Genomic DNA, 20,017 nt, shown 5'->3' on the forward strand with positions numbered 1-20,017 from the left:
GGTCTACTCTTTGAACAGGAGTCCATACTTCCTGCACAGACGAGGTGGTTTCCAGGTTCTCCAAGGCAGACTTCTGGGATCTGAAGGGTGCATGTGTACCCTGTAACTCAACAGAGAGTTAATAGTCCGGGCTTGGTGATGCTGCATTGACCTTCACTATGTCGGGCGATCTGAAGTAACTTCTTCACCTAGCGGACAAATGTTGCTAGTTTGGGATTCCTTCCTGGCTCTCAGCTGTGCTCTTTAGTCCTGTTTGTTGTATGTTTGTCGTTCACAGAACTGACACCAGGGCTACCCTGTAAAAGACGTGTCTCACACAGTATTTATAATCCTCACTTTTAAGGTTCTTGGGAATCTTCGTCCTCATCCGTATACTCCTTCTAGACTCAGGAGTTTTATTATTTTTTTGGCCGCCTCAAACCTTTGACTTCTCATGTCCTTCAGTCCTGGTTTTGGATTTCAGGAAGACCATCATTTCTTCTTGGTTTTTGTTGAGCCGGAAGAAGTCTGTTTCCCAAGTCTACACCATCTACCACCTTTGACTCTGCATACACCGCCTGTCTTTCTCCTCCACAACACTCAGCTTTACTGCTTTTCCCTACATGAGTTTCTGTGACTATCCCTGTTTTAAGTCCTGCTCACTCAGGGCTGGAGAGATGCTCCACGGTTAGGAGAACTTGCTGATCTTGCCGAAGACCCAGGTTTAATTCCCAACACCCACGTCAGACAGCTTCCAACACTGATGTCTCCAGTTGAGGGAAATCAGAACCCTCTTCCAGCCACACTGGGCACTTTTATACACACGGTACATGTACACACACCCACACCTATACTCCTCCACATAAAACTAAATCAACAAATAAGATCTTTAAATCCTTGTCACCTTGGTGGAAAGCGGAAGGGCCACCATTTTTCAGTTTCATCCCTGTATGCTTAACTTGGGCCTGGACCTGTGCGGGGGGGGGGGGTGTACTCTTCACGGGTACCCAGACTGAGTTTAGTAAATGCTGGGTCAAGGGCTCTGAACAGTGTGACTAAATGAAAAGCATCGAATTGAAAACAAGAAGTTAGGAAACCAACCCTGAGAGTAATCCTAGGAAGGTTTGACATTTTCTGGAAAATGTCAAGGCTTGCTCCCACCCTGAGATCCTCAGGTTGCGCTCTCTGACTGCCCTGTGCAATCAGATTATATGCATTGCTCATTTGTTTCCCGTGTCAAGTCTGCATAAAATACAGCTCGAAATTAAAGACTTCCACCACGAAGTATTCCTTTCTGATTAATGTTCTTGGGTGGTTGACTTTGCATATATGTATATATATGTGATATCAGTTGGGAGTGGCTCAGGATTATATGGCAAATGCCAAAAGTGTATGGCACAGTTGGACTTTATTTCATCTGATTAAATCTCAGGAATCATTTTCTCCTCTATAACACACCAGCATCAATATTTTAAATTCATTCGCGAGGTTCTTTTAAGCTTCCTGTATGTGACTTCATCTGGACTCCTAAGGGTGGCAACAGCATTTGGAGTTTGCCATGGTTCCCATGGAAACCAGACCAGTGTTCTGTGGGTTATCAGGTACTCACGGCATGAACAGCCATTCGAATCAATTAGCTTCTGAGCCGCCCCAAACTCATGTCTGAAGTGACGCTTAATGCCTTGTTCCCTCTCTTCCAGAAGTCCTTTTGCTATATTCCCATCGTGAGCAGTGTGACCCTGTGGAAGAGAGGCTCATCCCATACAAGCGTGAGTAAACAGAATCCAGCTGTCGGGAACCGCATCTCTAATGTCCTGTCTTTGTGTTACATAGCTCGGCACACGGCATTTATTCCTTTGTACTTATTTTGGCAATTATAACTTAATTATTTGTGTTTTAAATCCCTAAATAAGAATATTTAAAGGTATTTCCTACAGAACCTTGAGTGTGTCTGAGAATCGTGTGCGCTCTTTGCTCTTTGAGCACACAGATATGTACACTAAGGAAAAACTCATTTGGTTAGCAAGACTAGAAGCACGTTCTCGATGCCTTTTTAGTGCCTGCGTGTGTCACAGTTTATGGGGTGTAGAGGATATACCAACACTGGAACATATCTCTCTCAGCAGGCTGCTTTTACTCTATGGTTGCTAATGGCCCATTCATGGAAGAGCAAAGTGGATGTCTGTTTCTATGTGAGATATTCACATCCTACAGATGTGAATCTCTGCCTTGCTAAGGGTGTACACAGAGAGGGTCGCCGTGGCTAGCAGGCTGGTCCCATTGTCGTGGAGCCCTGGTGGCATCCCAGAGTTAGCCATACCGGAGCTTTGTCTACAAAAGCAGGACTGAGAAGGAGGAGATTTTGTACTGAAATATACAGTGTACTATCTCTCCATGTCTCTGCGTCCTTCCTGTTTGCCACGAGGGGAATTGCAACGTCTTCTAAAAAGGAGTCCAGAGTCCAAACACAGTGATGTCCCAGGCAGGTGAATGAGGCTCCAGGGTGATTCTAAGAGTGGCTCACCTAGTCTCGCCTTTCCAAAATGTAGCCGTTTCGGGCTTGCCGGGGCTACATGGTGAGACCCTTTCTCAAACAAACGAACAAACAAGCAACACACCTACCACCAACAACCAATGGGACAAAGAAAAATTTGGAAATAATAAAGAAGAACAAAATCAAGCAACAAAACTCCCATTACAGTTTGCCCTGAGTTGGTGCTTTCTCCAAAGTAGGGTGCCGTGACTGGAAATAGAATTCTAGGAGTAACGAGAGATGAAAACTCACATTGGAAGATTACAAAGAACGGGGCCAGCGTTGAGAAGATGGAAACATGGCCTACTTAAAACCCACAAACAAAACCATGACCTGATTTTATTCCAGTTCTTTCTGCACTGGGGCAGAGGGCTGAGTCTACAGCAAACACCGGCAGTTTTCTGTGTCAAGTCATTGGCTTCCTAAGAATCCACTCAGATAATGGAGTATATGACTCACAGGAGGGTTTGCAGGGAAGGGAAGGGACGTTAAGAGAATCCCCTTACGGAGGCCATTCCATTAATGTGCTAAGACCTCAGAAGGTGGAATTCTTAAAGGGGGGTCACAAGTCCCTCTGCTGGGAGAGGTGTAGTCCTGCATTGCTGTACAGATTCAGTGACATGAGACCTGTTGACAGGGGACTCCTGGGCACCCCTCTTTTCCTCTGATTTCAGCAAGGAGTGGTGGGGTAGTGAAGTCCTGTTTGAGCCCTGGGTCTTGTGTGTTCTGGGTTCTCAGTTGGAAGGGCCCATTCCTTCTTCTTCCCTCTCTGTGTTTGTGTGGTTTTGTGCACTGGAGGAATTACAGAGACAGTAGGAAAAAAATTTAAGATGTTTTTCTTTAAAACACTTCTATGTTGCCATACTTTATAGTTACACTATATGCCAACTCTCGTCTACTTTCTTCCCTATTCTTCACATCTGTGGTATTCTGTATTGTATATCAAATACTGTATAGCATATAGCACTTATAAAATAACATATGTCGCTGGGCGGTGGTGGCGCACGCCTTTAATCCCAGCACTCGGGAGGCAGAGGCAGGTGGATCTCTGTGAGTTCGAGACCAGTCTGGTCTACAAGAGCTAGTTCCAGGACAGGCTCCAAAACCAGAGAGAAACCCTGTCTCGAAAAACCAAAAAATAAATAAATAAATAACATATGTCATATATGGGACACTATCACAGGTGGCAGACACATCAGATGCCCTCTGTCTGACCAGCATCAGAATGTGGGTGTTTCAGTATATCACACTTTTTATATTGTGTTCACTGAGCACCAGAAGATAATCAAATGGCTGTTATAAAAGCAACAGTAAAGAAAAAGAAAATTTTGCCTCTTAGGAAATCTGTTCCTGAATTCAATACAGATATTATAACATGATAAGCAAAAAATTAAAAAAATACACTTTTCAATTAAAATTAAAAATTTTCTGTTGCTCCCAAAGAGTCTGCCACACTCAGTAACCGTGACTGAGTTATGATAAAATGTCAAATGCCAGGAACTATTATAGAGAAAGAGAAAAATATGTAGCTCATCCTTTGGAGCTAGCAATACTTTAAAAAGGAAATAGATTGTAGATCTTAATTTATAAAAGATATTAAATGGGGTGCTAGCAAATTCAAATTCAGTCTATAAAATGAAAACACATCTTAACTAGTTAGGATTAATTCTAATGATACAGAATAGTTTCATATAAAAAGAAATGTGTAAAACACATACTAATAAACCAAATGAACAAAAACATTCCCATTCCCATGGACATTTATACTAATTCATGGGAGGAAAACTAAAACTGTTTAGAAAACTAGGGTTAGATGAGAACTTTTTATTTAAATTTTTTTGTACAATATATCTTGAACATAACCTCCTCCTCTCCCAACTCCTCCCAGATCCTCCCTACTTCCCTACCTACTCAACTTCATGTTCTCTCTCTCTCTCTGAACCAAACCAAACCGAAAAAGCAAAAGCTAATAAGACAAAAAAGCCCAATACAACCCCCCTCAGATGAAGAAGAAAGACCACACACAACACTGCCGCCGCTGCCACTCCCAATAGCTACTACTACAGTTATAAGCCAAAAAAGCCATGAGGTCGTTTTGTGTTGGCCAGTTACTCCTGGGCATTAAGTCTGATCTGGATTGTGGTTGATGTAACCAGTGACATCCAATGGAGAAAATGTCCCTTTCCCAGCAGGTGTCCATGGTATATAACTTCTTGGTTATGGGTAGGACTTTGTGTCACTTCCTCTTCTGAGTCCTAGAATTTAGTCTGGCTGAACCAGCACAAGGCCTTTCGTATGCTGTCCCAGTCTCTTTGAGTTATGTGTGTATCAAGCCTGTGGTGTCTGGAAAGATGCTGTTTCCTTGGAGTCACCCCCCATCTCTGACTCTCACAGAGATGTAGAGAAACAGAAACTTCGCATGCTGCAGAATCACGTGGGAGAACATTTAACAGTTGTTTAACACAGTTGCAGGTGCAAAGAGCTGTAACCCAGCTGTCCTCACCAGCATGGAATTAATAGTTGGTGAAGACACATAAGGACTGACTTTTGGAGGCGTGAGTTTTGCAATGAAGGGGACTCTAAAAAGATAGGTCCATCATCAGGGGAATGGCCCAGTTTATTGTGGCGTATTTAAACAATGTTGCAGCTGCTTTATAGTGGGCACTACACACAACACCAAGGATGACCTGAATGACTTAATGCAGAATGAATCAGGTCAGAGAATCACATGTGCGTTGTTTAATATGATAGCTGTGTCCATGGAGGGGATACATTTATACACTCTGGTATTTTCTTTCTGGTTGAGAGCTATCTGAGATGTAGGCAAAGCAAACAGATGGTGGTAAAAATACATTCTGGGTCAAAGCTGGATTGAAGGACTTAGTGATGTTTCCAAAAACATAAAAGCATCGTATTCTGCTTACAGTCTCCAACAGGGTTGAGTTTCACTAACATTTTCACCATAGCTACACAGGCTAGTAGTCACTCTTCTCTTGGCCTCCATGGTTTATTCAGCCTTCCATGCACACTTCCCTCTTGGACCCTACTTGTCCCGTCTACCTGAAATGAATGTACCTGGAATGTTTGGTTGATGTCTTTCTCAGGGGTCAGTTCCACTTGTTGAGGGCCAGTAGAGCTGGTCCGTGGGACAACCAGGGGTGAAACGTTCCTGTGCAAATCCACTGAGAATGGCTCATCAGTCAGTAGGCGTCAAAGGATTAGAACAATGCTATAGAAATCTTAATTGCAAATACCTTGCAGTGATAAAAATATAGAGTATCCATAGTCAATCTGCTTATGTTTATGTCTGTCTCATGACACTTAATATGACATCACAAGTTACATTAATGTGTTTATAAATTATAAATATATCATAGTCTACATATCTCACTGAATTTAAAATATATAAATAAATGAAAGCCGAAGAAGACATATTGCTTCATATCTATTCATATTGTTTTCATAATTTCTTTGATGGTGCTGTGGGTCAAATCTAGGACCTCATGCTTGCTGGCCAGACATTCTGCCACTGATTTTATAGAATTTTGAACTGAAAGGAGTGAATGTGTGTGCAAATAACTTAAACCAAACGTGTATGAAAATGCTGTAAGGAGAATGCTCTTGTACCATGTAAAGATTTGTCATTCATATTAATTTAATAAAACACACAGTCATCATCCAGATGCTGAGGAAGCAAGATGAGAATATCTTATTGAGAAAAGGTACCAAGCCACGGGACTACACATAGATAAGAATTATGGGTTAATTTAAGTTGTAAGAGCTGTTAAAAATAAGCCTGAGCTAATAGGCCAAAGAGTTTATAATTAATATAAGCCTCTGTGTGTTTCTTTGGGACTGAATGGCTATGGGACCAGTCAGGACAGAAATTTTCATCTACAGATGTTATTTTATTTTATTGTTTGGTTTTTCGAGACAGGGTTTCTCTGTAGTTTTGGAGTCTGTGCTGGAACTAGCTCTTGTAGACCAGGCTGGCCTTGAACTCACAGGGATTGGCCTGCCCAAGTCCTGGGATAAAAGGCATATGCCATTACCGCCTGGCTCAGACATCATCTTATATGCTAATAGAAAATAAATAAATTAGCCGGGCGATGGTGGCGCATGCCTTTAATCCCAGCACTCGGGAGGCGGAGGCAGGCGGATCTCTGTGAGTTCGAGACGACCAGCTTGGTCTACAGAGCTAGTTCCAGGACAGGCTCCAAAGCCACAGAGAAACCCTGTCTCGAAAAAAAAAAAAAAAAAAAAAAAAAAGTAAAATAAAATACATTTGAAAAATGTTCTGTAATCTTAAGAAAAAAGAAACATGTAGTTAGCGAGATGGCCCAGTGGTTGAGAGCAGTTACTGCTCTTGCAAAGGACATGGGTCTAGTTCCCAGCACCCACATTTTAGCTCACACTGTCTCTAACTCGGGTTTCATAGGACTCAGTGCCCTCTTCTGGCTTCCACAGGCATTGCATATACACCATGTGACCAAGAGAAGCATGCTATACAAAAACACAGAAGAAAAAAAGGGTTGACTTAGTGGTTCTCCTCAACCAATCAATTCAACAAGTATTTGTTCAGCTTCTCTGTGTGCCAGACTATTAACTCCACGAGGGCAGGGCCAAGCACACCTCACTTACCGATGTATCCCAGGCTCCATCAGAAAGCCTGGCTCACTTGGCATTTACTTAGAAAGTGCATGGGTGAACTGGGCACTTTTGCTTGTTCCCCAGCCTTGGCTCCCACACTGGATGGAACTTGCTCTGTCACAATTTGGAATCAGTCTCAGTTGTTGGTCCCTCCTGGTGGCCTGGCTCCAGGAAAAGGTGGAGGGGCTCTATCTGTACCTCCTAGGAAACTTCACCATTCTCTCCGGTGCTTGCTTTCCCGTTCAGTGCTGGAGACGTTCCCAACAGCATAGCTGGGGAAACATTAGTATTTATGGAAAAGCATGCTGCTTTTTTGCAGGGTGTGTTTACAAATGATTCCGCATATCAAATGATAGCCCAGTCTACGATCAACATGAAATGCATATTAACAATTGTGTGACATTCAAGACTGGTAGACAAGCCATGCGTTAGCACAGGGTAGGTTCAGGAGAGGTGGCTCTCAGCAGGTCAGTGCTGTTGGAGTATGTGCTTGTCCCCAGCTGGTGTTTGAACAGACATTTGAAAATGAGCCATGCTGTGGGCGTTCTGAGGATGGTAGAGAGTCTGGTAAACATAGGGCAGACCATGGTCTTGAGAGGAGCTGAGTCAGATGCGAACAGCAAGGCATTTGAGCATCTTTTGTAAGAAAGTGATTTTGAGAAGTGGGGAGGCTTCACCAGCTTCTTTTATGTCTCCTCTGACTGGATTAATTCCTCCTGTGGCTGAGGTGCCCCAAGGATGCTAAAGAGTGGCCTCTGAAGATGTTTAGAAATGTTGGGCTTTTCTAACATCTGATACAAACATTTTAGAGAAAAAGGGAGACATAGACATACACTTTGGTAAAGCTGTTAATAATGAGCCCAGGAGGAAGCTGGTAGGTCAGTGTCATGCAGAAACAATGCAGGGGGCCTGAGGGTGGTCCTGCAGGTGACCCCTCATCTCCGGCTAGAGTGGTAGAGGGCCGAGTCTGTTGCTGGTCTGAAGAGGAGTCACAGACATGGGGTCCGGGATAAATAGCGTTGCTTTTGGTTTCTAACAGATGCGTACTGTTAAAGCTTAAACAGATTCATGAGCGTTTCATTCATACAGTGAGTTTCTCATAAGTAGTCTACACAAGCCATCGCCTTACGTGCACGGCAATGAAGAAAACAAAGGATTCTGATTTCATGGAGCTGTCATGGTCATAAGCAGGAGAGGTGCCAAGCTGAGGCCATTTCCAGTCGGCAGTTTATTAAACAGGGTCCCCAACTTGAACAACGGGAGGTGGAAGTGATGTAGTTGGCAAAGCGCTGGCGACGTACAAGCTTGAAAATCTGAGTCCAGATCTCTAGGACCTACATAGCAGCGGTGTGCAGTGGTGCAGACCCAGGGCTGGGAGGACAGAGTCGTGGTAGACCTGACTGTAAGTCTTACTCTGCTCCTTGGTGTAGAAGAGGCCACCTCTTCCCAGTCCTGTTCACCTCTGTCCTCTGCTGCAAGGCTTATTGATGGGAAAAACAGCCTGGTCCTCCCTGGGCTCTGCTTCCTTCCCCACAGAGAGATACGGAGTAGCTGAAATAACCCCTCCGGCGTGTGTTTAGTTTCCAGACTGAGCTACCCCAGTAGAACCGCCAACCTCTCTCCTCTGGACCAGGGGTTAGACCTACCCCTGGGGATGGATAACCAGACTCAGTAGGTAGGACTGATTCCTGAGCTTGCTTACATTCAAGGAGGGAGTGTATATACAAGCAGAAGCATGTGAGAACACCTTTCAGGCACCCGGGTTTCCGTACAGCACGCCGATCACGTGGGGTGGGGCCAGATTTGTGGGAGGAGCAAAGGAGGCAGTTAATGCTCCGTCTCTTAGGCTGAGGATAGTCCAGGTTTGCACCTATCGTTCCAGAATGATGGCTGATGGGATCCCTTTTTAGACTCAAACGTGCTTATGAGTTATCCAAGCAGTAGAAGAGGCCCCAGACCCTACTCAGCTTGGTGGGAAAACACTGAGGATCGCCCATACTCATTCTCACGCTTTCTGCATCTCCTGAGATGTGGGAACGCATCTGGGCTGTGACTGCAGGGTGGGGCTATGGCCTAACAGGGCCATTTGGCACGACTCCTTGGAGGGAGTAGAGGTAGCGCAGGCGGATTGAGGCTCTGATAATTGAGGTTGTGACGCCTGGGCCGCTGGCCTGGTCCTCAGGACATCTTTCCATGCCTAGCAACTGGAGTTAGCCCTCTTGCCTTGCTAATCCAGTGCCGGATACAGAGGAGACCTAACTGAAAGAACTCTAGAAAGCTGAGTGGTTTTGGAATGGGTTGGGTCTACGAATGTACAGGCAGGGTGGGAAGAAGTGTGTGTGTGTGTGTGTGTGTGTGTGTGTACACCAGAGCTAGACCAGACTGCATTTTGAGGATCTAGATCTTTTGGAGGCAGTAGGGCTAGATAAGGAGAGGGGCCCACAGGACAGACTAGGAAGGGGGGTGAAAATGAACAGTAGCAGGAACCCCACCCCATGTGCGTTGTGTGAGGTGATGCTTCTCTTCAGTAGAACTTGGAAATGCGTCCTAATTGGCCTCTGAGAGTAAGCTGAGTTTTGAGTGGGGCATCTGTACTCATTGGGATCATGTGGAAGTGGCTTCATCTGGTTCTGTGATGGCCCAATGTGTATAGAAAAGAGTGCATGTCCCCTCCTAAAACATACACGCCAAAACCCTTGGAAACACCCGAGAACATTTCACTTTTAATTTTCCGAGGTTGGTAAAATCTATACCCTCTTTAAAATGGTTTAGGATTTTAGAGTGGACAGTTACCATTTTTATAATTTAAGAAATGGACTTATTAACATTCTTCCTAAGATGGAATAGCTGTGTTGAAATAGCAGTTTACCCGGTCTTGCTGGGAAAGGCTTAAATGGTACCTTGGGAGACACCTGCGTCTGATGCCTAATTTAAGTCACCATAGCAGCACTGAAGAGTCTTGGCAGGGAAATAGACATGGCCTAAAGGGGGCTCTGGCCATGTGCTGGAGCAGCTGATTTCATTTTCAGAGCTCTTGGGAGAGCACCAGAGAGGACCTTCTCATTTTCGGCTTGCAGACTAGGCATGATGGCCCCTTGCCTGCCTGGAAAACCCAATCTCAGACAGTACCATTGGTTAAGAAGCAGATACCCACACAATGCCTTGGGTCTGGGATACGGTCACCATCATCCTCCACTGGAGGATGCTTCTTAGTGAAAAATGCCCTTCTCCCATAGAAAGGAGTTGGTAGGATGCAAATTGAACCAGAGAGGCAAAGAAATAAAACAAAAGTCAAACCAAATAAAAATATTGGAAGACAGTCTTAGGTCTAAGCTGCCAAGATGTAAGAGTTTTTTATTTCCTCTGCAAGATTTCAATTAAATAGATATCAAATACCAGATTGGCTGGGAATCCTGACTTAGGGGTGTGGCTTCCCATGGAGACAGTTTATCACTAGAGGTGAACATAACCAGAAGTGGATGAAATAGTCACATACGGCTCAAACACCATTTCCTGGCCTGGTTGTTGTATAAGTGTAAAGGAATCATTATTTTTTAAATTGAAAATAGATTCTTCTCTCATACAATACATTCCAGCCACAATTTCTGCTCCCTCTCCTTTCCCCAGCTCCCCCCACTTCCCCTCTTCCCTAGATCCACTGCCCCCTTTTTCTCTTTGGAAGAGAGCAGGTCTCTAAGAGGTAACAGCCAAACAGGACAAAACAAGATATAACAAGACAAGGCAAAGGCCCTCAAATTGAGGCTGGAGAAGGCAACCCAATGGGAGGAAAAGAGTCCCAAGAGCAGGTGAAAGAATCAGAGACACCCCACTCCCACTGTTAGAGGTCTCACAAAAGCCCAACAGCTGGGCCTGGTGCAGACCCATGCAGAGGCCCTGTGGATGCTGCTTCAGCCAGAGGGGATGGAGGGCCAACTAAGCAAGGCTCTGTGGGCTCAGAGAGACCGAAGCAGAGTCAGTAATTATTGCTCAGGACAGACAAGAAAGAGCATCCCAGAGTCCAGCTGTTCACCCAAATTAAATAACTAGCGAATCCCATAGCCAGGGATTGCTGCACTTGCCATCAAGCAATTGGTTATATCTCCTGTTGTATCTACGGCAGTTAGCTGATCAGGCTAACTATCTGTGAATGCCGTCATCGAGGTATCGCTATGATTCAGCCCGAAGGGACTATTTTCCCCACTTGTAAGAGGAGAGAACAGGGTCAAAGGAAAGACAGCTCAAGCAGTTTGCTTGTGGTGGATCCCGGATTCAACCTGTGCTGTGATTATGGCAAACATTGCTTCTCTAAGCCGAGAATACATATTTGTAAGTGTGGCTGTCATTGCTGAGCTTTGATATTGTCTTACCTTTCTCTAAATCAAATTATCTACATCTCCTAAGGCCCAGGAAATATTTTCTTCTTTAAAATAATATCTGCGACTATTTTGACTTTAAAATTTTTTTCCTTTAATTTTTTAATGTTTTTTTAAAATTAATTCTTTGGTAATTTCACATCATGCACCCCAATCCCACATATTTCTCAATCATTCCATATTTCCTCCCATACATTACAACCCTCCCTTCCTCCAAGCCCCTCCCCCAGGGTTGCTATAAGGAGTTGAAATATTTAGACCAGTGGTTCTCAACCTTCGGAATGCTGTGATCCTTTTTAAGTTCCTCATGTGGTGGTCACCTCCAGCCATAAAATTATTTCGTTGCTATTTTATAACTAAATCGGGTTGGGCATGGTGGGGAGCTTCATCTGAGGAGGCTTGCGTAGTAGTTGCAGACGTGACCCGCTGGACAGGGCCACCATGGGGACCATAGGGCCACCAGAGCCCATTCACCTGTTGGATCTACGTGACTAGAAACTGCTGGACTTTGTCTACAAGATGGGCAATAAGGACTCGATGTGGCTCAAGGAGATTAAGGAGGAGGCTGAGCGCATGCGTGTTCATCAGAGAATCCAACAATGAGCCGGAGCTGATGCCCAAAATCCGTCTGGAGAAGACAAGGGTGTCTAACATTCAGGATGGAAACAGAAATCCCATGAGGAAAAGGTTATCCCACTGCTTGTGAGGTAGTTTATGATAGAGTATATTCCTTGAAGCTGCTGTGGCTCTTGTGAAGACGACTAGGGGATTCAGTGAGGCGTTGATCTGCCACAGTAATTCTTGGGCCTTCATCTGTGGTGCCTCGAGGTCACTCGGGACCAGATGGTGCTCCACCAGAGGTTCTGATGCCAGACAACTCCTGGGGAACATGCCAGCATGTCCTTACAGGGCACTTGAGCTTGCTCCTGTTTGCAAACGGGGAGCCTATTCCTTGGGAAAGACCTGGCCTGTGGCACAGCTCTGTGATTTAGTCTCAGGCCCGCAGCCTGACCACTCCTCAGGCTCTGCCATGCTTACCACATGGGGAGTGGGGGGACTTGAGAAACTTCTTGCACTGGGGTTTGATCAGGGAAGGAATGCCTTTCAGGATGACCCTGGGACCTGTGCTTGCAAGGGGGGGGGGGATTTCACCATAAAACTACAAGCCACTAAGTAAGTACTTAGCCCAGTGCTGGGAGGCCCTAGCCCTGAGAGCTCCTGACTGATGCTGTTTCTCCTAGAATTGGGGTCAGCCACGTGGAACAGGCAGCCAGGCCAAATCAAACCACAGTTGCCTTGAACATGCCTGTAGGAAGACCCATGTGTTTTCCCATTACCTCCAGCTGCTTCATGCTAAGGGCAGTTAAACTATGCAGCCTGAGACCTGACAGGCTTACTGTGGAAGCCTGCTCAGAAGACCTTTGCCAATGGCTTTAGGTGAAAATAAAGACTACATACAAATGCAGTCGTGAGAGACAGTGAACACAGTAGCCCTGGTCTAGAGGATCTTCCCCTGCAGAGTTCATTTAAGGTTCGTTAAAATATGGCACACACAGTACAGTTTATGCCATAGATTTGCACCAGGAACAGCCCAGTAAACTGGAAGACAGGTCTCTCTAAAACCACAAGGTCAAAGTCACTTGTCAACACAAGCTTAGACAATTCACATAAAGACAATGATGCTGAGTCTTTACCAGCATTTGGTGTTGTCTGTATTTCTTTAGCCACCCTAATGGCTATAGGAAGATATTTCACCATAGTTTTAATTTGCTGGCTGTTGGTGGATATCATTTCAGATTCTTTATCACCTGGATATCTTTTATTGGCAATGAGTCTGTCCAAGTCCTTTGTTCATTTGAAGTGGGGTTTTTATTGTGGGGTTTGTGATGATTGTAGGTATGCAATCTCTGTCAGGTATGTTTTGTGCTGTTCCCCAGTTGAAACTGAAGCGCCTTTTTGTTTCTAATTTGGCAACTATGGGCTGTGCCTTTTTGAGGTCATGTCTAGGAAATCCAAAGGTTTCCTTCTGTCTTTGCTAAAATAATCCATGATTGACAATGCACGAGGATTGTTTTTATTGATTTTATTGAGCTCTACATTTTTTCCTGCTCCCCTCCCTTCCTCTCCCCTCTTCTTCTACCCTCTCCCATGGTCCCCATGCCCCAAATTTACTCAGGAGATCTTGTCTTTTTCTACTTCCCATGTAGATTATATCCATGTATGTCTCTCTTAGGGTCCTCATTGTTATCTAGGTTCTCTGGGATTGTGAATTGTAGACTAGTTTTCTTTGCTTTATGTATAAAAGCCACTTATGAGTGAGTTCATATGATATTTATCTTTCTGGGTCTGGATTACTTCACTCAATATGATGTTTTCTAACTCCATCCATTTGCCCCCAAATTTCAAGATGTCATTATTTTTTTTTCTGCTGTGTAGTATTCTATTGTGTAAATGTATCACATTTTCCTTATCCATTCTTCGGTCGAGGGGCATTTAGGTTGTTTCCAGGTTCTGACTATGAAAAACAATGCTGCTATGAACATGTCCTTGTACATCCTTTGGGTATATACCCAAAAGTGATATTGCTGGGTCTTGAGGAAGGTTGTGTCCTAATTTTCTGAGAAATCGCCATACAGATATCCAAAGGGGCTGTACCAGTTTGCACTCCTACCAGCAATGCAGGAGTGTTCCCTTTATCCCATAACCTCTCCAGCATAAGTTGTCATCAGTGTTTTTGATCTTGGCCATTCTCACAGGTGTAAGATGGAATCTCAGAGTTGTTTTGATTTGCATTTCTCTGATGACTAATAATGTTGAGCATTTCCTTAAGTGTCTTTTAGCCATTTTAGATTTCTCTGTTGAGAGTTCTCTGTTTAGGTCTGTACTCCATTTTTTAAAATTGGATTATTTGTTCTTTTGATGACCAATTTCTTGAGCTCTTTGTATATTTTGGAGATCAGAGCTCTGTTTGATGTGGGGTTGGTAAAGATCTTTTCCCATTCTGTAGTCTGATGTTTTGTCTTGTTGACCATGTTCTTTGCTTTATAGGAGCTTTTCAGTTTCATGAGGTCCCCTTTATTAACTCTTTCTCTCAGTGTCTGTGCTACTGGGTTATATTTTGGAAGTGGTCTCCTGTGCCAATGAATTCAAGTGTACTTCCCACTTTCTCTTCTATGAGGTTCAGTGTGGCTGGCTTTATGTTGAGGTCTTTGATCCATTTGGACTTGAGTTTTGTGCATGGTGATAGATATGGATCTATTTTCATTCTTCTACATGTTGATATCCAGTTAGTGCATGAGAATTTATGATCATCTCCAGTTAACTTTTTAAACTATGGGATGTCTGTATTTGATCACACGCCGATGAATGTCCAATTGTAACAACAATTATTGAGGAGACTCATTTTCCGCTGAATTTCCTTTGCATCTTCATCGGGGGAGCACAGGGGCAAGGGCCCATGTGCAGAGTCTGTGCAGACTCGAGGACCAGGACTTGTAGTAAGTCTTAATCCAGTGCTTTAATTCTTCCAGCTTTGCGTTTCCTTTTCTGAATTGATTTTAACGTATGTTACTTTTACCTTTTCATGTAAGCTTTAGAATCAGTTTATATGTATAAAACTTTTCAGTTTTGACTAGAATTTCATTGAATATCTAGATAGTTGGAGGGAGCTTGGCACACTTAGAGTATTTGTTCAGTCTGTGAACAACTTATCTTTACACCTTTTGTTTCTCTCATCAGCATTTTGTGGTCTCAGCAGACAGACATCCTGTACATTTGTTGTTAAATATTTATTTTTGTGGAGTTACCGTAAATGTTATTGTTTTTCTGATTTTGGTTTGTACTTGTTCATTGTTGGTATATAGAAACACAATTGGGTTTTGCGTGTTAAAAAATTTGATACTGTTGTGAATCTTAATATAAATATCTGCTGTGAGGGATATCTGCTGTGTGATCCCTGTGAAAGGGTTGTTCAGCCTCCAAAGGGGCCGTGGACTCGCAGGTTGAGAACCACTGGTCTTAGGGTGTTTCTAAGGACTCAACAAAGTGTTAGGGCTCCTGCTGCATACTGACAAGAATGCAAAACATATTGCTAAAAAATAAAAATGTATAGCCGAAGACATTATAGCTATCCACCAGAGTAGTTGCTATAAAGGCTTCTTTGCCTGTTACCTTGAACACAGCTTCATTTCATCATCTTTGCCGCTGGATATGGTTTCGTGGGCCAAGTTTCAAGCGACTCGTTCAAATCATTTTCTGCCCCGAGTCTCTGGCCTGCCTTCTGTGATCCGTACTGACACTGATTGTGTTCCGCGGAGCTCCCTCAGCCGCTCTCGCTTTCTCAGAGCTTTTCCACTCTGGCTGTGCCTCTGCTTGTCAGCAGGAAGCTTCTCACTCAGCTGTGGCCCGAGAAGTATCAGCCTGTGGAAGAAAACGGCATCTTCCTCCAGCTTGAGGTCTGTTTGTGCAATGACCTGGTTAGGTAATTCCGAGTCCCCTTTGGTACATTTCCTATTAAAATCCTGCCTCATCTGCTTCTTATTTGATAGAAATAACTTTCACCAGAGGAAATCGGGCAGAAAACCTTGCCAGCGTGTTCAACTTCTTGCCCTTTAAGAAATGATTCTTTGATTTTTCGAGCTTTGGCTCTGCTAGGTAATGAAATTATCGTGGTGGAACAAGGCATAGAAATAGTAAGTATGATAATTCTTCTCTGCCCATTGTATGCTTTAGCTATTCATAAGTTTTAGGGTCTTAGATATTAGATACACTTACGTAAGGCCTCATGAACGGTAATTATCTTTTGGCCAAAGAAAAAGCCCAAACGAATGCTAAGCTGCATTATCGCTTGGCTTCTGACATGAGCCGATAATCAGATTTTCTTGCTTAAATCCACGGTGCTGGAACAATGCTACCCACTGTCTGCGCTTCCCGATATTACCCTTAATTAGAAAGAACAGATACACAAATCTGAATTATTTCAAAATCTGGTTTCCATGGTCAGTGGTTTGAAAGGCTTAACTTTATTATAAATAAACCTGGTTTTATTGGCTAATGAAATCTGAAATACGAAGCCTGTGATGGTGGGGGTCCTGTGATGGTGGGGGTGTAGGGCTCCGATGTTTACACATCCACACATCCAATGTAGGCAAAGTGTTTTATAATAAATCATCGGATAATTGACTTGTGGTTCCTTTGTTCAAGTACACTACAAACTTCACCGCTAAAGAGGACCTGAAAGGAACTGGAATTTATAGGTTGTTGAAAAGCAACATCTTTAAACTGAATTATATACATTTCGACAGCTAGCAAGGAGATCTTGACTTATCTTATATTTTTTCCCACTTTGTTTATTTTTGTTCCTGAGGTGCATGGTTATACATTTGTGATGGTCTGTCTCTGCATGCAGTGTTTGGGTCTCAAATATTCACAGTGTGTGTGTGTGTGTGTGTGCAGTATATGATAAAGGATGGGAAGACACAGATAGATCAGCTGTATTTTATTTATGGTCTAATAAAAGGAATAGATAAGGAAAACTGAACCCATTTGACAGGCCAATTAATAATGAAGTACACATAGTAACTTGAGTTCATCTGGAAGATACCAGGACAAACTCCTGGGACCAACAGGGCACATGAGGACTTCAGACACTGTTGAGAACTGTGATCATATGTATCGCCAGTGTTTCTCTTGTTTCTCCGTAGTTGGGAGGACACAGGTGTGTCTGTGTATCTGAACTGAGGCTATGTTTCTTATTCCATTTTAATGTTTTAAAAAAAGACTTTGTAATCCTTGCTTCTCCTTTTCAATGTTCATTTCTGTTCAACTCATCCACTCTCTTCCCACCTCTGTGTTTGGGTCTCTTTTCCAATAGAAACTGTTCCCAACAATGGGGGTTGCCCTGCTGAATGCCCAGTACCTGGCTGAGGAAACTAAAGCTTAGGGAGGACCGTACACCCAGTAGAGAATAGCAGTGATGAGCCTGAGTCCTGGGATCAGAACGCTGTTCCATTTCTCTGCCCAGCTTCTTTCAAATCAGTCTCTCTGTCTTCACCACTCTGTATCATTGGCTGGGGGAAGAAGCCCTTTTCTTTCCAGTCATCAGGCCCAGGGTGAATGTGTCTGGGGTCTAGGCTCCTGTGATTTAAGGGATTTTTTCATGGGTCCAGGTATTTGCCTTGGATGGTGCAGGTAGGGTAAGGAGCATAGCCTGTACTTCCTCATAGGGAGCAATTGCTTAGGGTCAGAAGATGGTTTTGCAGTAGTTGGTTGGAAGCCAGGGTACGGATAGTCTGCTGGATATAAAAGCCTACCTCACCATCTTCTCTAAGACGGGTGAGGGCTCTATTGTCAGGCAGTGTGAACTTCCTATGCTTACACACATCCCCTCTCCCCAACTGCAAGGGAATTAACATGGAACAGAGACTTTTAATTTGCAGACTGCACATGGCTTGCAGGTATCTAGAAGATTGATTTGTGTAGCTCTCTTAGAGCCCGTGGAGTGTGGGTTAGCCTGGTCCTGTCAGGCCAGTTACTCTTGACTTTGCAGAATTTCGCTGGGTTAACGCAATGTTTCTTATAAAGAGTGTATAATTTTATTTTTGTTTCATTTGATTTTGGAAATGATTGAGAAGGGCCGCTTTGGTGGATAAAGTTATATTTGAGGATAAAGTTACAGAGGGGACTGTTTATCAAGTGATTCGCTTCAGTGATTCCTTGAGAGCTATGAAGATGCTTAAACACGATTTCAACAGGAAGCAGTGGCTCCCAACAGAAGTTGATCCAGGGGCCTGGTAAGGAGAGGCATTGTTTCTTGCTTGCCCACAGGAGACCCAGATCCCAAAGGTTCCTTTACTTACTATCCAGCTAGTGGGGTGCAAGACTTTACATGAGGCTGGTGAAAGACTGGCTTCTGAGTTCCACCTCCTTTGGCTCACCTTGCAGAGTCAAGACAAGAATTTACTTCCTGGAAACAAGAATAAAAAGGTCTCAGCTGAAGAATGACCTGGAGATGGTATAGTCATTTCTTGACATTTTATTTAGTTGCCTTAAATAAGGACCCTCAGGCCATTTCCTCCTGCCCTGTTCCCCCAAATGCCTTCAGCCAGGAGAGTATGTCCCAGCCTTGGATTTGAGAAAATAAACAAGCAAGCTTGAGAAATGTCCTTTGCTTCAAACCCCCAGGAATCAGTTACCGGAAAGACAGGCTTGCTGTCCCTTGGTGGTGTTGACATACTTTCTCTGTGGCCTGCACACCTGAGTCTAAAGCTTGGAACTGGACTTTGAGTGCTTTGCTATACAAAATGAGTGGGTTGTTGTAGTCCTCCTGGCCATCACAGGGATGCTATGCTCACGGAGTCGCAACTGTGAGGTTATACATACAAGACCTTGCCAGTCAACATTCCAGTTCATTCAAGACTCTACCTCTAGTTGAGCTACAGGAAGTCAATGGCTGTTGAGGGAGGGGCAGTCAGTTTTCTTCAAGGACAAGCCCCCTGTTAGGCTCTCTTTGCCCAAGCAGTTGACCGTCCCTATACCCAAGGACACATAGGTATATGAATTGGGCTTAGTACTTTGTATTTAGCTATCTTTTTATATATCTCTCAACTATAATTATGAAGGAAGTGGCCATGTATTTGTGAGAGGAGTGTGTGTGTGTGTGTGTGTGTGTGTAGGTTACACAGGAGAAGCGTGAGTGGAAACAGAGGGATAGATATGATGAAAACACATTGTGTCCATCTAGGACATTCTCAAAGTAAATACATTTAAAAGGGAGAAAACAAAAGAGAAAGTGAATGAATGGGCAGTCAGCCTCCCCAGGTCCCCGAGGGAAGTCTTTAACATGGGACAGACTGAAATACGTAGAGGAATGGAGTTAAGAGGAGCAGTGTGGAGAGAACCAGACAAAACCCCTCCAAACCTGACCCTGCAAACACCCCCCAAATGAGAGAAGAGGACGAAACATCCCAAACCCAAGGCTGCGATGCCAACGTTTAAAAAGTGAGGTCATATGTTCAAGAAAGTCACCGGAGAGGAGAAGAGGAGCCATGTGAGGGAAGGAAGCCCCTAGAAAGTAGAAAGGAAACCATGTAAGAAAATGGGAAATGAGAGTGAAGGGGAGGATGGAGGGAGGAATGGAGAGGAGGGAGGGGAGGAAGAGAGCAGGCACACACAAAGAGAGACTATGGATTATTTTCATATGCACACACACACAAATAAAGGAAAAAAGGAAAAGGAAAAAGGTTCATAAAAACTGCAAAACAGGACTTTCCAGGTCGGAAGGAGTGGCTGGAATGCCCGGCACAATGGAGGAAAACCCACACCATGGCTTTTTATTGTGAGACTTCTTTCAATAGTGACAAAGAGATCTTAAAGGGTTCAGAGACAAAGACTATCAACAAAACAAATATCACCCAGATAGATCACAAGAGAACATAAATCAGGATGGCATCGGCCTGAGATGCCAGAGTGGGGGAGGGGGCCA

General features: G+C 43.9%; 1 protein-coding gene across 1 annotated transcript in view; it reads left to right on the top strand.

The window, feature by feature from the left end:
• Positions 1-20,017, top strand: part of C25H12orf42 (chromosome 25 C12orf42 homolog) — a 76,803-nt gene that overhangs the window by 17,026 nt on the left and 39,760 nt on the right. The window contains exon 4 of the mRNA XM_057757407.1: positions 1,680-1,748. Within this exon, the coding sequence (XP_057613390.1) occupies positions 1,680-1,748 (69 nt within the window). The remainder of the gene's footprint in view (positions 1-1,679; positions 1,749-20,017) is intronic.

This window comes from Chionomys nivalis, chromosome 25 (genome assembly GCF_950005125.1).
Source record: "Chionomys nivalis chromosome 25, mChiNiv1.1, whole genome shotgun sequence".
Lineage (NCBI taxonomy): Eukaryota > Metazoa > Chordata > Mammalia > Rodentia > Cricetidae > Chionomys > Chionomys nivalis.